Genomic DNA, 15,515 nt, shown 5'->3' with positions numbered 1-15,515 from the left:
TAAAAATAAACAAACAAACAAACACAGTAGCTACAACAAGTAAGGGAAAGGAATGCAGAAGCCCCACTGAATGTGGGCAATGAGGGGCGCCCAGAATCCTGTCCTCTGCTCCTGTCAGCTCTATGTGGCATCTGCTTCTATGAATTTGCTTCTGCTGCCTCTTTAGGATTATTTTTTTTGTTGGTGACGGGTGATATTTCTGTGAAGTTGATGTAAATTCTATTTCAGAAGCATAATTAACTGATGATTATAGCATGCATAAATTGGGAAAGCTATATTTTCTGTGAATGAATATCAGTGGACATTTTCTGAAAGAGAAAATTCTTAAATGACTCCGCTCCATACATCGTTTCAGTGGAAATTTAGAACAGTTTATTTTGTTTCAAAACTATGTAGAAAATAGATCATTAGTTTATTAGTTAAATAGTACTATATTTTCCTGTACCTCTATATTCTGAATTTTTAAAAACGCTAAGTGAGGGCCGGGGGTATAGTACAGCAGATAGAGCATTGCCTGGCATATGACAGACCTGGCTGGGTTCAATCTCTTAAGCACTCCTGAGCCTGCCAGGAGTGATTCCTGAGTATTGAGTCAGTTGTAAATCCTGAGCACTGCCAAGATACACACACACACACACACACACACACTCACACACACACACACACACACACACACACACACACACACACGCGTACACACACGTGTACACACATATATGCCTGTATATGACCTGTATATATGACCACATCTGGGCTGGAGAAATAATACAATGGGTGAAACATTTGCATTACAAATACCTGACCCAGGATGACCCCTGGCATTGCATATGTAGCCCCTGGAGGCAGAACCAGGAGTAAGTGCTGAGCTCCACTGGGTGTGGCCCCCAAACAAACTACAAAGATGGAGCATTTAATTTGGGGTCAAATTGTTCTATTTGTATTTGTTCCTTTCCAAAAATTGAGAGCATGGCCAGAATATGCTCGGGAATTGCCTAGAGTAGAGGAAGATAGTTCTGGATGCTTCATGACTAATTGATTCACAAAAGTTTTCTGCAGGATTTTCAGGCTTCTCAGCCCATTGTTTGATTCATGGACTCTATTAGCATCATTGTCTTTTTAGGCAGTGACTTGGCAGTCTGTATTCATCATGTGTCATGTTCTCCCTGTCGCTGTTTAGGCGCTGCTGGTGTCTATAGCCTGGCAGGCTTCCTCATTTCTCCTAAGATGTGTGGCAGGGACAAGGCCTGCAAAGCCTGGAGATCTCATTTTCAAAAGAGTTATTCTTTAATTATTCAGTCCACCAAATAGCCATCATTGTTTACTCATTGAATCCAAAAGACCCCTTTTTACTTTTTTTTTTTTGATTTTTCAAGTCGATTTATGAACAATGCATTGAATTTCTGAACAATGGAATTATGAGCAATTTATGAACAATGGCTTGATACTAATAAAAACACAATATTAGGAACATTAAAAGAACATAAATACAGCAAACCTGTTTATATCAAGTAAGTTTTTGTGCCAAATATCTTAAAGAATGAAAACAGTCACAATATTTTGTCACAGCCTTTCAGCAAGCAAAACAATGTTACATAGGTTATTTTTCTATAACATGGTGAGAATGTACTTGCAATTGAAAGTGAGCAAAAGACCGTTTTTGGTGCCTAGGAATATATTATTTAGTTCTCACTCTTAGTTGAATTGTTGCTTTGTACTTGATTTAGATCATTGTAAGTTTTTCTGCCTGTTTTCCATTTGTATCGATGGAAAATGGACTATGGAATTCTCAGATAAAACTCAGAGGTGATAGTGACTCCGCCTGTTCAGAGATGCAGTTAGGCAATGCTTGACTGTTCTCAGGATCATTTTTGGTGGGGCTCAGGAAATGATATATGGTTCCAGGAATCCAGCCTGTATCTGCTGCATGTAAAGCAGGTGCCTTAACCCCTGTAATGTATCTCCGGCCCCACTCCCCACTTTTATAATACTTTCTTAAAAGATGATGCAACCTTTTGGACAATACAAAAACTGGATGCCTATTTATTTGTCTCTTGCATCACTGTTGTGGGTGAAGGGTGGACGACATTCCACTTCCTGGCTGCCTGCGTTGCAAGTAAACTTCTCTGGGCTGCTTTTCTGCTTCGATGCCCACTTGAAGGTGGCAGAGACAGTGCAAGTCACAGTTCTAAAATGTTTTCCTCTCAGGATCTTTAAGAAAAAGTTTCTTAAGCCCTTTTCTCGATTCAAGCCTCTTAATCTGAGGAACACAACCATCTCATTGGAGGTCAGCACAGTCTCCCAAATTTTAAATCAATTGAATCCTGGGTGTTTCTGACACTGCTTGCCTAAGAAATCTCAAGTGCTAGAAGTTTAAGGAGCTCTGTTCTAAGTAATCTTCATATTTTCCTTCAGAATTTGATTTTTAGTTACTTTCACCCTCCCCTAGCATGGAGAGGAATATTGATGATGAATATGAACTGATTAGTGAACTAATACCTAGGATTATGAAATAACTGTAGAATAAGACCTGTCTTAGATTATTTATAAAAAGGTTCCTCGCATCTGTCTGGTAATTATAAAATAGAATGGGGTTTATTCTGTTACTAACAAAAATAGTAAATTGATTTTTTCCTTTGGAAGACTTCTAGGAGTAGTTGATCTTGAAATCAATTCTTGATGTATCTTCTAGGAAAGATAAATCTTGCAACATAAATATTATACATTTAGCAACAAGGCATTCCAGTGAACTGTAGTGGCATATACCAACAGACCTTTTTTTTATATGCGGATACATTATTGTCATATATCTTTGAACAATCCTGATACTTAGCATTTATGCAACTGTTTAAAAATTAAAGCAACATTTAAAAATTACCAGTTGAAATTGTGCATTTTCATAAATTCAGTTCAACTGCTTACTCAGCGCTATGCTTCTCTTATTGTTTCTGGTGATATTGGCTGTAGTAATTCAGCTTAAGGTTTTGTTACAGATCTTAGCTACAAGGCATTAATGCTTTTCCAGATATTTTATTTTTCTACATATTTGTCCTGGGTGGGAAAACCTTACTGATTTTTCCAGTTTCTGCTTTCATTTTGTTTACATTTATCTTTTGGATTTGGGGGCCATACTTAGCAGTGCTCAGAGTGACCATGTGACACTTTGAAGGAAACTTCATTTAGTCTGTTAAGCTCTGTCTCTCTCACCCTATAGCTTTCTTTCTTTTTGAAATGATATTGTGAAATGTGTTACTGAAATTAAAGATCAGCACGCTGAGTCAAAGGTGTTATATATGTCACTTTGAAGTTTTAGTTCAATAAATGCAAGTTATAATTATGTCCATATCACCACTTTCAATTTTTAAACCATTGTAATCAAGTTTATTTCTACAACTCCCAGGAAAGAGTTTGGCTTGAGCTGAGACACATATATTTACTGATTTGTAATCTTATTTTTTTTAGAATATGCTGTTTTCTTTTTTTTCTTTTTTTTTTTTTGTGTGGTTTTTTTGGGTCACACCCGGCAGCCCTCAGGGGTTACTCCTGGCTCCATGCTCAGAAATTGTTCCTGGCAGGCACGGGGGACCATATGGGACGCCGGGATTCGAACCGATGACCTCTTGCATGAAAGGCAAACGCCTTACCTCCATGCTATCTCTCCAGCCCCAGAATATGCTGTTTTCACAGGAGAAAAATTTCTCTCTATGAAAGTAAGATACTTTAGTGACCATATTTTTTTTTTATTCTTAACAATTAGATTCAAGTAAGTTACAATTTAAAGAAGATAATATTGGATGAATATGCATTCCTATTCTTTTTTTTTTTTATTGTTGATTTTTTTGGTTTTTGGGCCACACCCGACGTTGCTCAGGGGTTACTCCTGGCTGTCTGCTCAGAAATAGCTCCTGGCAGTCACAGGGGACCATATGGGACACCAGGATTCGAACCAACCACCTTAGGTCCTCAATCAGCTGATTGCAAGGCAAACACCACTGTGCTATCTCTCTGGGCCCGCATTCCTATTCTTGTAGGATCAGTAAAGAGGCATTTAAACTAACAACTTTACTCTGGGGAAGTTATTTTTTGTTCGTTTTCGGGGCACTCTCAGTGACACTCAGGATTTACTCCTGGCTATGCGCTCAGAAATCTCTCCTGGCTTGGGGGACCATATGGGACACCGGAGGATTGAACCGCTGTCCGTCCTAGATTAGTGCATGTAAGGTACTCTCCCTACCGCTTGCATCACTGCTCTGGCCACATGAGTTATTTTTTGTTTGTTTTTGTTTTGGGGTCACACTCAACAGTATTTAGACTTACTCTGTACTCAGTGATTACTCCTGGTATTGCTCAGGGGGATCATATGTGGTGCCAGGGATCAAACTCAGGTCAGATGTGTTCAAAGAAAATGCCTAATTACTGTATTATCTTGTTTGTTCTACTAATTTTATTCTGTGTTTTTTGTTGTTGTTGTTGTTGCTATTTATTTTTTGTTGTTTGGTTGGTTGGTTTGAGGTCACATCAGGTGATGCTCAGAGGTGAACTCCTGACTCAGCACTCAGGAATTACTCCTAGCCATGCTCAGAGCACTCTATGGGATGCAGAGGTTTAAACCTGGGTCAGCCGTGTGCAAGGCAAATGCTCTCCCTGCTGTACTCTCACTCTGGCCTATTTATTCTGAGTTATAAAGCATTCGCACTAAGGAACTAGTCATAAATCTTTTGTTCTTGATGTTTTTAAGGCAAGAGGAGCCGACGTTCCAGAGATTCCAGGAGACCTTACTTTGAAGACATGTGGCAGCACTGCCAGTATGAAGGTTAAACATGTGAAAAAGTGAGTTGGGCTCTGGTGCGGTTTCTGAAAAAAATACTTACCAGTGGAATTCCATTTCTTAACTCTCTTTAAAAAAAAAACTTTTAGCTGAATACCATATTATTATCCACATCTCTGAATCTGTTAAGCTTTAAATTATAATTCTGTAATTCGTGGAATAGGCCTGGCAATTGTTCACTTGTCAGAAAATGTACTGTATTTTTGTTCTCAAAATGACTGCACCATTGTCTATTTTGTATTTGTTTCAAGTATCTGTTTAGCAGGGACAGTTCAAGTAGGTTTCTTAGAATATGGGCTGTCCAGGCATTTTGAAAATTAAGCTTTGCTACTTGAGCCAGGAACTTGCTCTGACTCAGCTCTGCCTGTAAGAAAGTCCAAAATGGTTGCTAGTAGTTGACTGTTAAGTGAAATACCTGAAGGTTTACAAACGTTTCACTTTTCAATAGGGAAACGATTTTTTGGTGGTTGTTTGGTGAGCCTGGTAGAGTTAGGTAGTTGTGGTTCATTGTAAGGAGAGAAAAGATGAGGATAAAAATGTTCATTCTGCATCCAGACCCACCAATCCGGGACTGCTGGGCTGCGATAACCTTCACAGGTAAAGTTTGGTTTTGTTTCTTGTGGTGGGAAATGCTGCTTCTGTTTAGAAGCTGGCTGTTCATGCTCAGATTCCCTAATAGTCGCTCAAAGTAGATTTTTTTTTTCCCTGTGGCCATTGGCTTGGGCCAGGATTAGGAGAGTATAGTGATGCTTTAAATAAATGTGTGTGTGTTTTTTTTAAATTTTTGTTTTTGTTTTAACTTCTGCACTAAATGTAATGTTCCTCTGATTTAGTGTATTTTTGAAAAAGTTCTTGTGAGTAAATGTGTCCTTGTGCGCATGCGCTTCTTATATAGTTTTGTTTGCATGAACTTTTAAACTGACTGTATTACCCCCCCATAGACTCAGTAGTTTTGACTCTTGTAATATCTCGTATCTCACAAATTCATCTCCTGTACTTTAGGTTACCCTTCACTAAAGGCCATTTTCCGAAGATGGCTGAATGCGCACATTTCCATTATGAGAATGTTGAGTTCGGCAGTATCCAGGTATGTTTGAAGTCCTTCCTACATACTGAATAAGCATAGTAGCCAGCCTGATAGGTAACACTTAGAAGCGTTTTTTTTTTTTTTCTTGATGATATCTGATTGGGTGATATAAAAACGTACATTTTTCTCTGTAGACTAGTTAATAATGAATGCCTAATGATTCCTTGGTGAAGTGGAAATATTATGGTCGAATTGGGGTCTAAATCTCAAGACTTACAGCAGATTTTCAGATCAGGGTTGTTGCTGTTCTGAAAAAATACATACTATTAGAATTCAATTTCTTAACTCTCTTTAACAAAATCTTTTAAACGATACCATTATACATTCTACCATTTTACAACTATCATTATAATGGCTACCTGACTCATAGAGATGGGCGAATTGAATCGGGCCAGGTTGGAGAGATATAAGTGGGGCTTTATCCTCAGTGTTATTTTCTTCATTGGAGTATATATGTCTCTGTGTGTCCCATGTTGCTTTTGCATTCTGCACCCCAGATGCTACTTATTCCATGACTTTTGTATTTTCATTTTATTCCATTTATTTTATAATTTTCTCCTATCTGTTTTTTTTTTTTTTGTTTTGGTTTTGTTTCGGTTTTGGTTTTTGGGGTCACACCCGGCAGCGCTCAGGGGTTCCTCCTGGCCTCACCCGCTCAGAGATTGCTCCTAGCAGGCTCTGGGGTACCATATGCGGACGCCGGGATTCAAACCACCAACCTTCTGCATGCAAGGCAAATGTCTTACCTCCATGCTATCTCTCCGGCCCCAATGTTTTGTTTTTTGTTTTTGTGGTTTCCCTATCTGATGCAGTGTTATATAAGTTGGTGTTTATTTAGTTTAATTACACTAACACATTCAAGAAGTATTTCCTGGGGCCGGGCGGTGGCGCTAAAGGTAAGGTGCCTGCCTTGCCTGCGCTAGCGTTGGACGGACCGCGGTTCGATCCCCCGGTGTCCCATATGGTCCCCCAAGCCAGGGGCAAACTTCTGAGCGCATAGCCAGAGTAACCCCTGGAGCGTTACCGGGTGTAGGCCCAAAAACCAAAAAAAAAAAAAAAAAAAAAGAAGTATTTCCTGAGAAGGTATTATGTAGCTGGGTTTGGTTTAGATATTTCAGCTATGTTAACAATGACAGTAAAAACAACAACAGCCAGGGGCCCATTTAAGAGCACAGAGCTTAGCCAAGCAGGTAAGAGCTTTCAAGAAAGAGCTGAACTCAAAGGCTCAGGGTATATGGGGAGTGGGTTGACTCAACCCAGCTCTTCTTGTGTCAGCATCTTTCTTGCTTTCTGCCTTATTTGACATTCTTTTTTGTTTGTTTTTGGTTTTTTTTTTGGGGGGGGGCATCACACCTGGCAGTGCTCAGGGGTTACTCCTGGCTCTACACTCAGAAATCGCTCTTTCTAGGCTTCGGGGACCATATGGGAAGCTGGGATTCAAACCACTATCTTTCTGCATGCAAGGCAAATGCCCTACCTCCATGCTATCTCTCCGGCCCTCTTATTTGACATTCTGAAGCTTATCCTTGTAGATCTGTGCAGCTAGTGAGTTTATCTTGTTCATCACTGTATACTAGTCCATAGCAAGCATATATCCTTATTTAGATATTCTTTTGTGGTGATTTGAAATTTGGGTTGTTGTTACTTTTTGGCTACTTACAAACACCTTTGAGAACATTGTTGTACTCAGTCCTGGCTTATTTGCGTAGAATTGCAGGGTTCTGCTGCATCTCAAAGTACAATGTTACTTAGCAGGATGAATTGCTTTGAAAAAGTGATAATTGTTCTCCCACAGCAGCAACTGGTTATACTGCATCTTTCCCATCTTGTGGTATTTTGACATTTGTTTGCTTAATTAATTTGCAGTACTAAGGATAGAACTTAGAGTCTAATGCATGCAAAGTATGTGGTCTATCACTGAGTCAGCTCTGACAGTTGTCTCTGTTGTCAACATGTATTCATTCATTTGCTTTGCTTTATCATCGTGCCTTGTGGTACTCAGAAGCTACTCCCAGCTCTGTGCTTGGTCTTGTTCCTGACAGTGCTCAGGGTCTCATGCTGTGCCAGGGATTGAACTTGGGCCTCCTATATATCATGCATGCACACAGCCCATTGGGCTATATTTTAGCTCAACACTTCTTCATTTATATCAGTGTTATAGAGGTGTAAGTTGCTCAATATGCTTTAATTTGCAGTCTCTTAATTTCTCATGCCTCTGAGCATCTGTCTGAGTGCTTTGTACTCAGGTCCCTATTTTTGTAAAAACTTAAAAGCTTTCTTTTGCGCATTTTGTTTTTATAGATGTGTCATTTATCTATTCATGTTTTTTATCTGTTCATCTTATCTACTCAGACAAGTGCTTTCCATATTTGAATGTTGGTTTTTTCATAATGTACCTAGTATCTTATTGTCCTGGTTAGAATTTAAAACCACCTTCTCGCACATTCTGACATATTTTTTCACCGCCTTTAGGCTGCTTTTAATGCAAGGCATCGCTTACATGTAGCTCTCTATGTACAGACCTTCTGGCTTGAGGAAGTAATTTTTGCTCAGAGATATTGTCCTCATTTCTTTTCTATGTTTTACAATTTTGACTTGAATTCTTGGGTTTAGGAAATTGATATTTTGGGTAATGTATAGTATACAGAAAGAGTGATATTGAGGTTTATGAATTCCTCGAGCAACTCAATACCAGACTGACCAGAATGGACTCTAACCACAGATTACTGGAGATGAGTCCCTTCTTTTACCTAGAGCATTGTACACTCTCTACTGGCTCAATAGTTCAATGTTCTATATAACTGCTGTCTTAGAGTTCTCCACTGAAACTGACCACTGTGCTCATACGTTTGTATATGTGCAAACATGCCCATGTGTGTAGGTGCATTTTTAAGAAATGGTTGATGTAACTATTGGTTCTTGGTAAGACTTCACTTAGGTGTGAGAGTCAAAAGCAGACTGAAGACTGAGGAACTAGCTGGTGATGGAACCTGAGTCCAGGTCCTCTGGTCGGCTGGCAGAATTTGTTTTTCTTCCTGGGTAGGCTTCTCCTTCTTTATTTTATTTTTTCTATTAAGATGGTCAACTGTTGGATGAGGCCTACTCATATTGCAGAATATAACCTGCAGATATTAGCACCTACATAGTTAAATTTTAATTTTACTTAGAACAATAGCATCATAGGCTCGATCTTCAAGCTTGTGTTCTCCTTAGAACATGTATCCCTCTTGCTTATTTCTGTGTCTCTCTGCTTGCTTTTTCCACTCTGGAGAAACCAGTGTTCTTCCTTACACATGCCCTTTTCTTTCACTCTCTTTATATCTTTCTAAGTTAATTTCACTACAAACTATCCTTTAAAAAAAGCAGCACAGGGGCTGAAGAGGTGCACTAGAGGTAAGGTGTCTGCCTTGCAAGCGCTAGCATAGGATGGACCGCGGTTTGATCCCCCCAAGCCAGGGGTAATTTCTGAGCGCTTAGCCAGGAGTAACCCCTGAGCATCAAACGGGTATGCCCCCCCCCCCAAAAAAAAAAAAGGCAGCACAGATACATTTAAAATCGTGCTTTATTCAAACTTGACTGAAAAAATTCACATCAGTCAGCCCATTGTCACTTAATACCTGGTAAGCCATACTTAATCTCTAGATAAGGAAATAACCATGATACTTCTGCCTAAAACATGATCCATTATATATTGCAAAACTAAAACCCAAAACAAGCCAAAACAAAACAAAACAAAACACTCAAGCTCACCAGTACTTTTTCATGGTGTTTGAAGGCAGACTATGATGGTACTGAGAGGTACTCTAAGGCATGTCTATACCTATCTATTATTCTTCCCTTAGTTCCTTAGTGGCATTGCTGGCTGTCCACTTTTCCTTTGGCAGTCAGAATCCATCACCCAGACAACACTGTTGCTCATTTTTGGCCTGTTTCTTGGAGATAGGAGGAATCCAAAAAGGTTGGGGCCAGCTCTGTAGAGTCATACTCCATGGTATTTGTCCTATGGATCTAAGACCTATAAGACAGCAGAGCACATCTGCTGGTGACAGGAAGCAAAGTTTTGTCAGTGAGTCATATCTGAATAACACGGAGTAGTGCCACTTCCCATTGCAACCCTTGATTCTTCATTCTTTAATTTGGTGGGATTCTCTAATTTGGTCAGGGATAGTTGATGGCTTGATAAGAGTAAGAAAAATAGAAACTATCAACACTGGAAACCCAGAATCAAACAATTAGAAGAAAGAATTTTTTTTAAATTCATTATCTAGGTGAAACCCAGAATCAAACAATTAGAAAAGAGAATGTTCTTTTTCTTTTTTAAATTCATTATTCAGGTTTTTTTTTTTTGGTTTTTGGGCCACACCCGGTGACGCTCAGGGGTTACTCCTGGCTATGCGCTCAGAAGTCGCTCCTGGCTTGGGGGACCATATGGGACGCCGGGGGATCGAACCGCGGTCCGTCTCCTAGGCGAGCGCAGGTAAGGCAGGCACCTTACCTCGAGCGCCACCGCCCGGCCCCCATTATTCAGGTTTTATTTATTATTTATTTATCTATCTATTTTTGGTTTGGGTGCCACACCCTGCAATGCTCAGGAGTTACTCGTGGCTCTGCACTCAGAAATTGCTCCTGGCAGGCTCCGGGGACAATATGGGATGCCAGGGACCGAACCCTGGTCTGTACCAGATTGTCCATATGCAAAGGCAAATGCCCTACATGCTGTATTATCACTCCCTGCCCCCTGAAGAAAGAATGTTGTGGGTAATCATGGATCTGATTTCATTGAGCATTTTGGTCAAATTAATGATTGCAATAAGATTTTTATTTCCTTGGTGATGTGTTGGGCATCTTTCCATGTGCTCAAAGGCCATTTGTATCTTGGCTTTGAAAAAATGATTTCTCTGTAGTCCTTTGACCATTTCTAGATGGGTTCAACCTTTTTGTGCTCAGCTTTAAGAATTTTCTAGCAGGGGTGGGGGAGAAGGGGCATTGGTGGTGAGAGTTGCATTGGTGAAGGGGGTTATTCTGTTTATGACTGAAACCCAACTACAAACATGCTTGTAATCATGATACTTATCGTATTTTCTGGCGTATAAGATGACTTTTGAAACAAAAAAAAGTCAACCGAAAATTGGGGGTCGTCTTATACGCCAAGTATATCCCGAAAAATGTTCCAATATGCCGCTAAACGAAAATTGTCTGAATATTGTCACAAAACGTATTTTCCAACTCGATCCTGCACCAATCACAGCAAGGCTACTCGGACCGCCTCTCTGACTCAGCCAATCCAAGCAGGCTTTTTATGCATGCAAATTAGACAATGTTTTGGACCCGAATCTACACTGTAAAAAGCCTGCTCAGATTGGCCAGAGTCAGAGAGGAAGTCTCTTACAGTATAACCTCTGAACCTTTGCTTGTTGTGATTGGCTCACTGTGGTACATACAGTTGCAGCACAGGAATGTTCTCTCTGATACAGCAAATATAGGCCTAAACCTATGTTTTAACTGCAAAATTAGGGGGTCATCTTATATGCTGGAAAATATGATAAATAAAGATTCATTAAAAAAAAGAAAGAATTTTCTATGTAATTTGTTCAAAATGTGATAAGGAACAAGTTGTTCTTTTTTTGGTTTGCTTTTGTTTTATTTTTTTGAGCCACACACAGCTATAATGGGGGTTATACCTGGCTTTGCACTCAGAAATCACTCCTGGCAAGCTTGGGGGACCATATGGGATGCTGGGGATTGAACCTGGGTTTGTCCTGGTATGGCAACATGCCAGGCAAATGCCCTACTGCTGTGCTGTCACTTCAGACCCAGGACAGGCCATTCTAAAGTGAATATTCTTCTAGACAGCATGCATATATTTGTATATATTTATATATATTATGTATACACATACATACATGTGTGTATGTATGTGTATATGAGGAAGCAGAGTTTATGCATGATACTGAAGTTAGATGTATATATGTATACACACATATATAAATAAACATTTAACTTTATTATCATGCATAGTTTGGGCAGTATGCCATTCAATTGTTAATGACTTTCCGATTTCTTCACCATTTCCCAAATCTTTATGTTGCTTTATTGAGGATCTTTGTACCGTTCATATGGTTTCTTTCCATTAAATCCCTGGTCTGAGTCACAACTGTGCTGTATGGAGAACAGGAGGTCCTTAGCCCAATCTGACTCTATTTATTATTGCTCCTCAGATGCATGCACAGTTGTCTCTAAGGGTTTGGACTTCTGTGCTAAGGATCGAAATTGGCCAGAATAACCAGTAGCTTCCCAGGTAAAACTTCTCTTGGAAGTTGTCAGTTTTTAGTTAAGAAAGGATCACAACAGTCTGACTCTGACAGCAGAGTTACTGTCTAGGAAGGAGAAAGAGCCCTGGTTCTTCCCCTTCCTCCATCTGCACGGAATCTTTCTCTCCCTCAACTTTTTTCCCCCATTCTTTTTGCAGTGTAGGCATTGGTGCTCAAATCTAAGCATGCAAAAGCCAGCACTTTACCACTGAGCCACATCCTTGGCCCTTCTCATACTTGTTTTTAATACATGATCAGAGTATGCTTGTACAGGAAAGTAAGCAGGAAACTTAGGTCTTGGATATAGCATCGGTCTTGATGCTGGGTGCTCTATCTTAGTCAGTATTTGTACTTCAATGGAATTGCTGAATGTTGCCTTTTGTTATTTTCTGATTACATATGGATAGCAGTTCTATGGCCTTTTTATTCATTCTAATCATTTGTGAATGCGTGGTTTATAAAATACATATGTAATATTTTTGAACATCTAAATTTCTTTCTTTTCCTTTTCTTTGGGGGCCACATTCAACAGTGCTCAGGGTTTACTCCTGGCTCTATGCTCAGAAATTGCTCCCGGCAGGGCTCAGGGGACCACATAGGATGCCAGATTCGAACCACCAGTCTTCTGCATGAAAGGAAAATGCCTTACCTCCATGACTATACTCCGGACCTCCACGCAGATTTTCTGACTTAATGTAAACTATTCGTGAAAATTTTAAAAAAACTGGAAAACTGGTTTACAATTGTAAGTGCTTACTTTTGTACACAGCCAGCCCTGGTCAATTCTTCTGTTCCTCCTAAAGTTCCCTCAAGTCCTCCAGAAGTGATTCTTGAGCAGAGGAGCCTGGATTGAGCCCTAAACATAGCTGAGTATACCCAAAACAAACAAAACAACAAATTTTAAGACCAAGGCATTGGTTTTTTTAATTTAGGGGCTTTCAGTTATAAAATGGGAGAATTAGTCTTAATTCAATATGTTACAAGATTATTATTCTACTCTTACTGTTAGTCTAAAGGGATACTCTACTTATAAAATAATTTAGATATAATGTCTGGGCCAGGTAAAATAATTACCATATAATAATCTGATAGCAAATTGTATTTGTTGTTGTTTTTTGGTTTGTTTTGTTTTTTTTGGGTCGACGCCCGAGTGGCACTCAGGATTGGGGGGGACCAGTTGATGCTGGGAATCAAACCCAGGTTCGTCCAGGGTTTGGCTGCCCTCTCTTGCCTCCTGTTGCGAAGGTGCTGGGTACCCCAAAAGGTGTTCCCAAATCTAGCTTACCTAGAACAGTTTTCTGGCTCAAAGCTTGCTCCTGCTGGTCTTTTCCATTTTATAAATCACAAGTGTCCCTTTAAGTTCCTGAGGACCAAAAAAACTGCATCACCTGGGACCTCTCTCACTAGATTTTCTTCAAGCCAACAGTGAAATTCTTGCTCTTCTGATTTTAAAAGAAACCCTGGACCAAACAGACCTGTTTCGCTGCCATCCCCTGAGGTTAAGGCAATTGTCATTTTAGGGAGATTTGATAAAGTTGGTACCTCAGTAAGAATGAATAATCCTTATCAACTTTAAGTTAGATAATGTTTATCTCTGAGAAACAAACAAACAAAACCACTCCAGTTGCTTCTCTTCATAGCCAAAACCCGAGTCCTTAACATTCTTGGCAATGATTTACAGGATCTGACTAGCTTGGACCTTTTACTGCCGAATGGTTTGACAGTGTTCAGGTTTTACTGCCGAATGGTTGGACACAGTCAATTGTCTCTGCTGATTTTCAAATGCTAGAGACCTTAGCCTCAGACTGTGGGCATGATGTTTCTTTTCTTCTCTTACCCTGCCACCTGTATCACTTGCTGTTTTTCCTTGTTCACATGTTATATTCACACACAATTATAAAAAATTAAATAAGAGTCTAACTCCTTGAATTATTTTATAGTTTAAATAGATGGTTTTGAAAATTATCTTTCTTTATTTGAGGAGTGGTTAGATAACCCATAGATGCTCAGGGCTTAACTCCTGGCTCTATGTTTTGTTTATCATTTAAACCATTGTGATCTACAAAGTCCTTCGTTATTGAATTTCAGATATTCAATGAATCCAGGCCATTCCCATCACTAGTGTTGACCTCCCTCTATCAATGATCCTGGAGTGCATCCTATACCAACACCTTTTGCCCTCTGGCCTGCCAGTATAACAGGCCCATTTAAGTTTAGATTGCTGAAGTTTAGGTCTCTTGATCCTATTGCCATTGGCTTTGGCTTGGATATTTAGTTCTGTCCCTTTTTTTTCATCCACCAATGTATCTGAGACCCCTTCTTTCTTTTTCCTTTCTTCATAGTTTTAAAGAAAAATGCAGATGTATGAGGTAAAATAAAGTAATTTATATCCCAAGGTTCTATAAAAAAGGTGGGATCCCCTATTTAAAAGATAAAAAAGAAAAAAAGAAAAAAGAAGAGAAAACAAAAGGGAAAAGGCTATGTGTGGGGTCAGTTATTTTGTATCGGAACAATGATAGTTGGGGAAATATAAAAGAAAAAATCTTTGGCCTAAAAACCATGGGAGACCTAGCCTTGAAGCATTCTGCCATAAGACCAACTACAGGCTTCAGGCATATTAAATTTTCTAACCCCCAAGTCTTTCTTTGTGGTCCCAGTAAAAGTTCTTCTCAATCACAGTAGTTGCAGTCAGGTTTTTTTTGTAGTTAGGAGATTCTGGTTTTTGCATATATCCTATGTTGAAGCCAGGATGTCTTGGAGCATCTTCTTGTTTCATTTCACCATTAGGTGGCAATTCAGGGATCCCTGTCCCGAAAGTAAGTTGTTGCTGTTTGCCACCAGGGTGTCATATGAACCCATCCTGGAGCAAGTTGGTACCAGGGCACCAGCAGTAGGGCCTTCTCTGGTAGAAGTTTGATTCCTGGTGCTGATGCGGAAACCATGCCAGTTCCATAGATGGGATCCAGTGATGAGGGGTGAATGACTGCCGACTGTGTTAAGTGCTCATTCCTGGTGATGCCAGAGATTGAACTAGGGTAACTTGCCTGCAAGTTACCTCTGTACTGTGTCTCTGGCACATGAATTTATTTCTATTTATGACTCTTATTATCTGGTATTTCAACTGTCTCATTATTTATCTCCTTGTTTCTTTCTATTTTAGCTTATAGACCGTGACTGGTACATAAAAATCACTTAATGAGTATTTGTTGAGTTAATAAAAGAATGAGTCATCTTTGAAGAATAGATGGTATTTTCTTTTGAAATGTATTTTTGGAGTCAAGAATGTATCTCA

General features: G+C 39.5%; 1 protein-coding gene across 1 annotated transcript in view; it reads left to right on the top strand.

The window, feature by feature from the left end:
• ARHGAP32 (Rho GTPase activating protein 32) overlaps nucleotides 1–15,515 on the top strand; it is a 254,003-nt gene that overhangs the window by 120,776 nt on the left and 117,712 nt on the right. The window contains exons 3-5 of the mRNA XM_049778210.1: nucleotides 4,736–4,827; nucleotides 5,381–5,422; nucleotides 5,828–5,912. Of these exons, the coding sequence (XP_049634167.1) occupies nucleotides 4,736–4,827; nucleotides 5,381–5,422; nucleotides 5,828–5,912 (219 nt within the window). The remainder of the gene's footprint in view (nucleotides 1–4,735; nucleotides 4,828–5,380; nucleotides 5,423–5,827; nucleotides 5,913–15,515) is intronic.

The sequence above is a fragment of the Suncus etruscus genome, chromosome 8, assembly GCF_024139225.1.
Source record: "Suncus etruscus isolate mSunEtr1 chromosome 8, mSunEtr1.pri.cur, whole genome shotgun sequence".
NCBI lineage: Eukaryota > Metazoa > Chordata > Mammalia > Eulipotyphla > Soricidae > Suncus > Suncus etruscus.
Note: the sequence above shows the minus strand (reverse complement) of the source record. Positions and strands in the feature narration are given on the sequence as shown.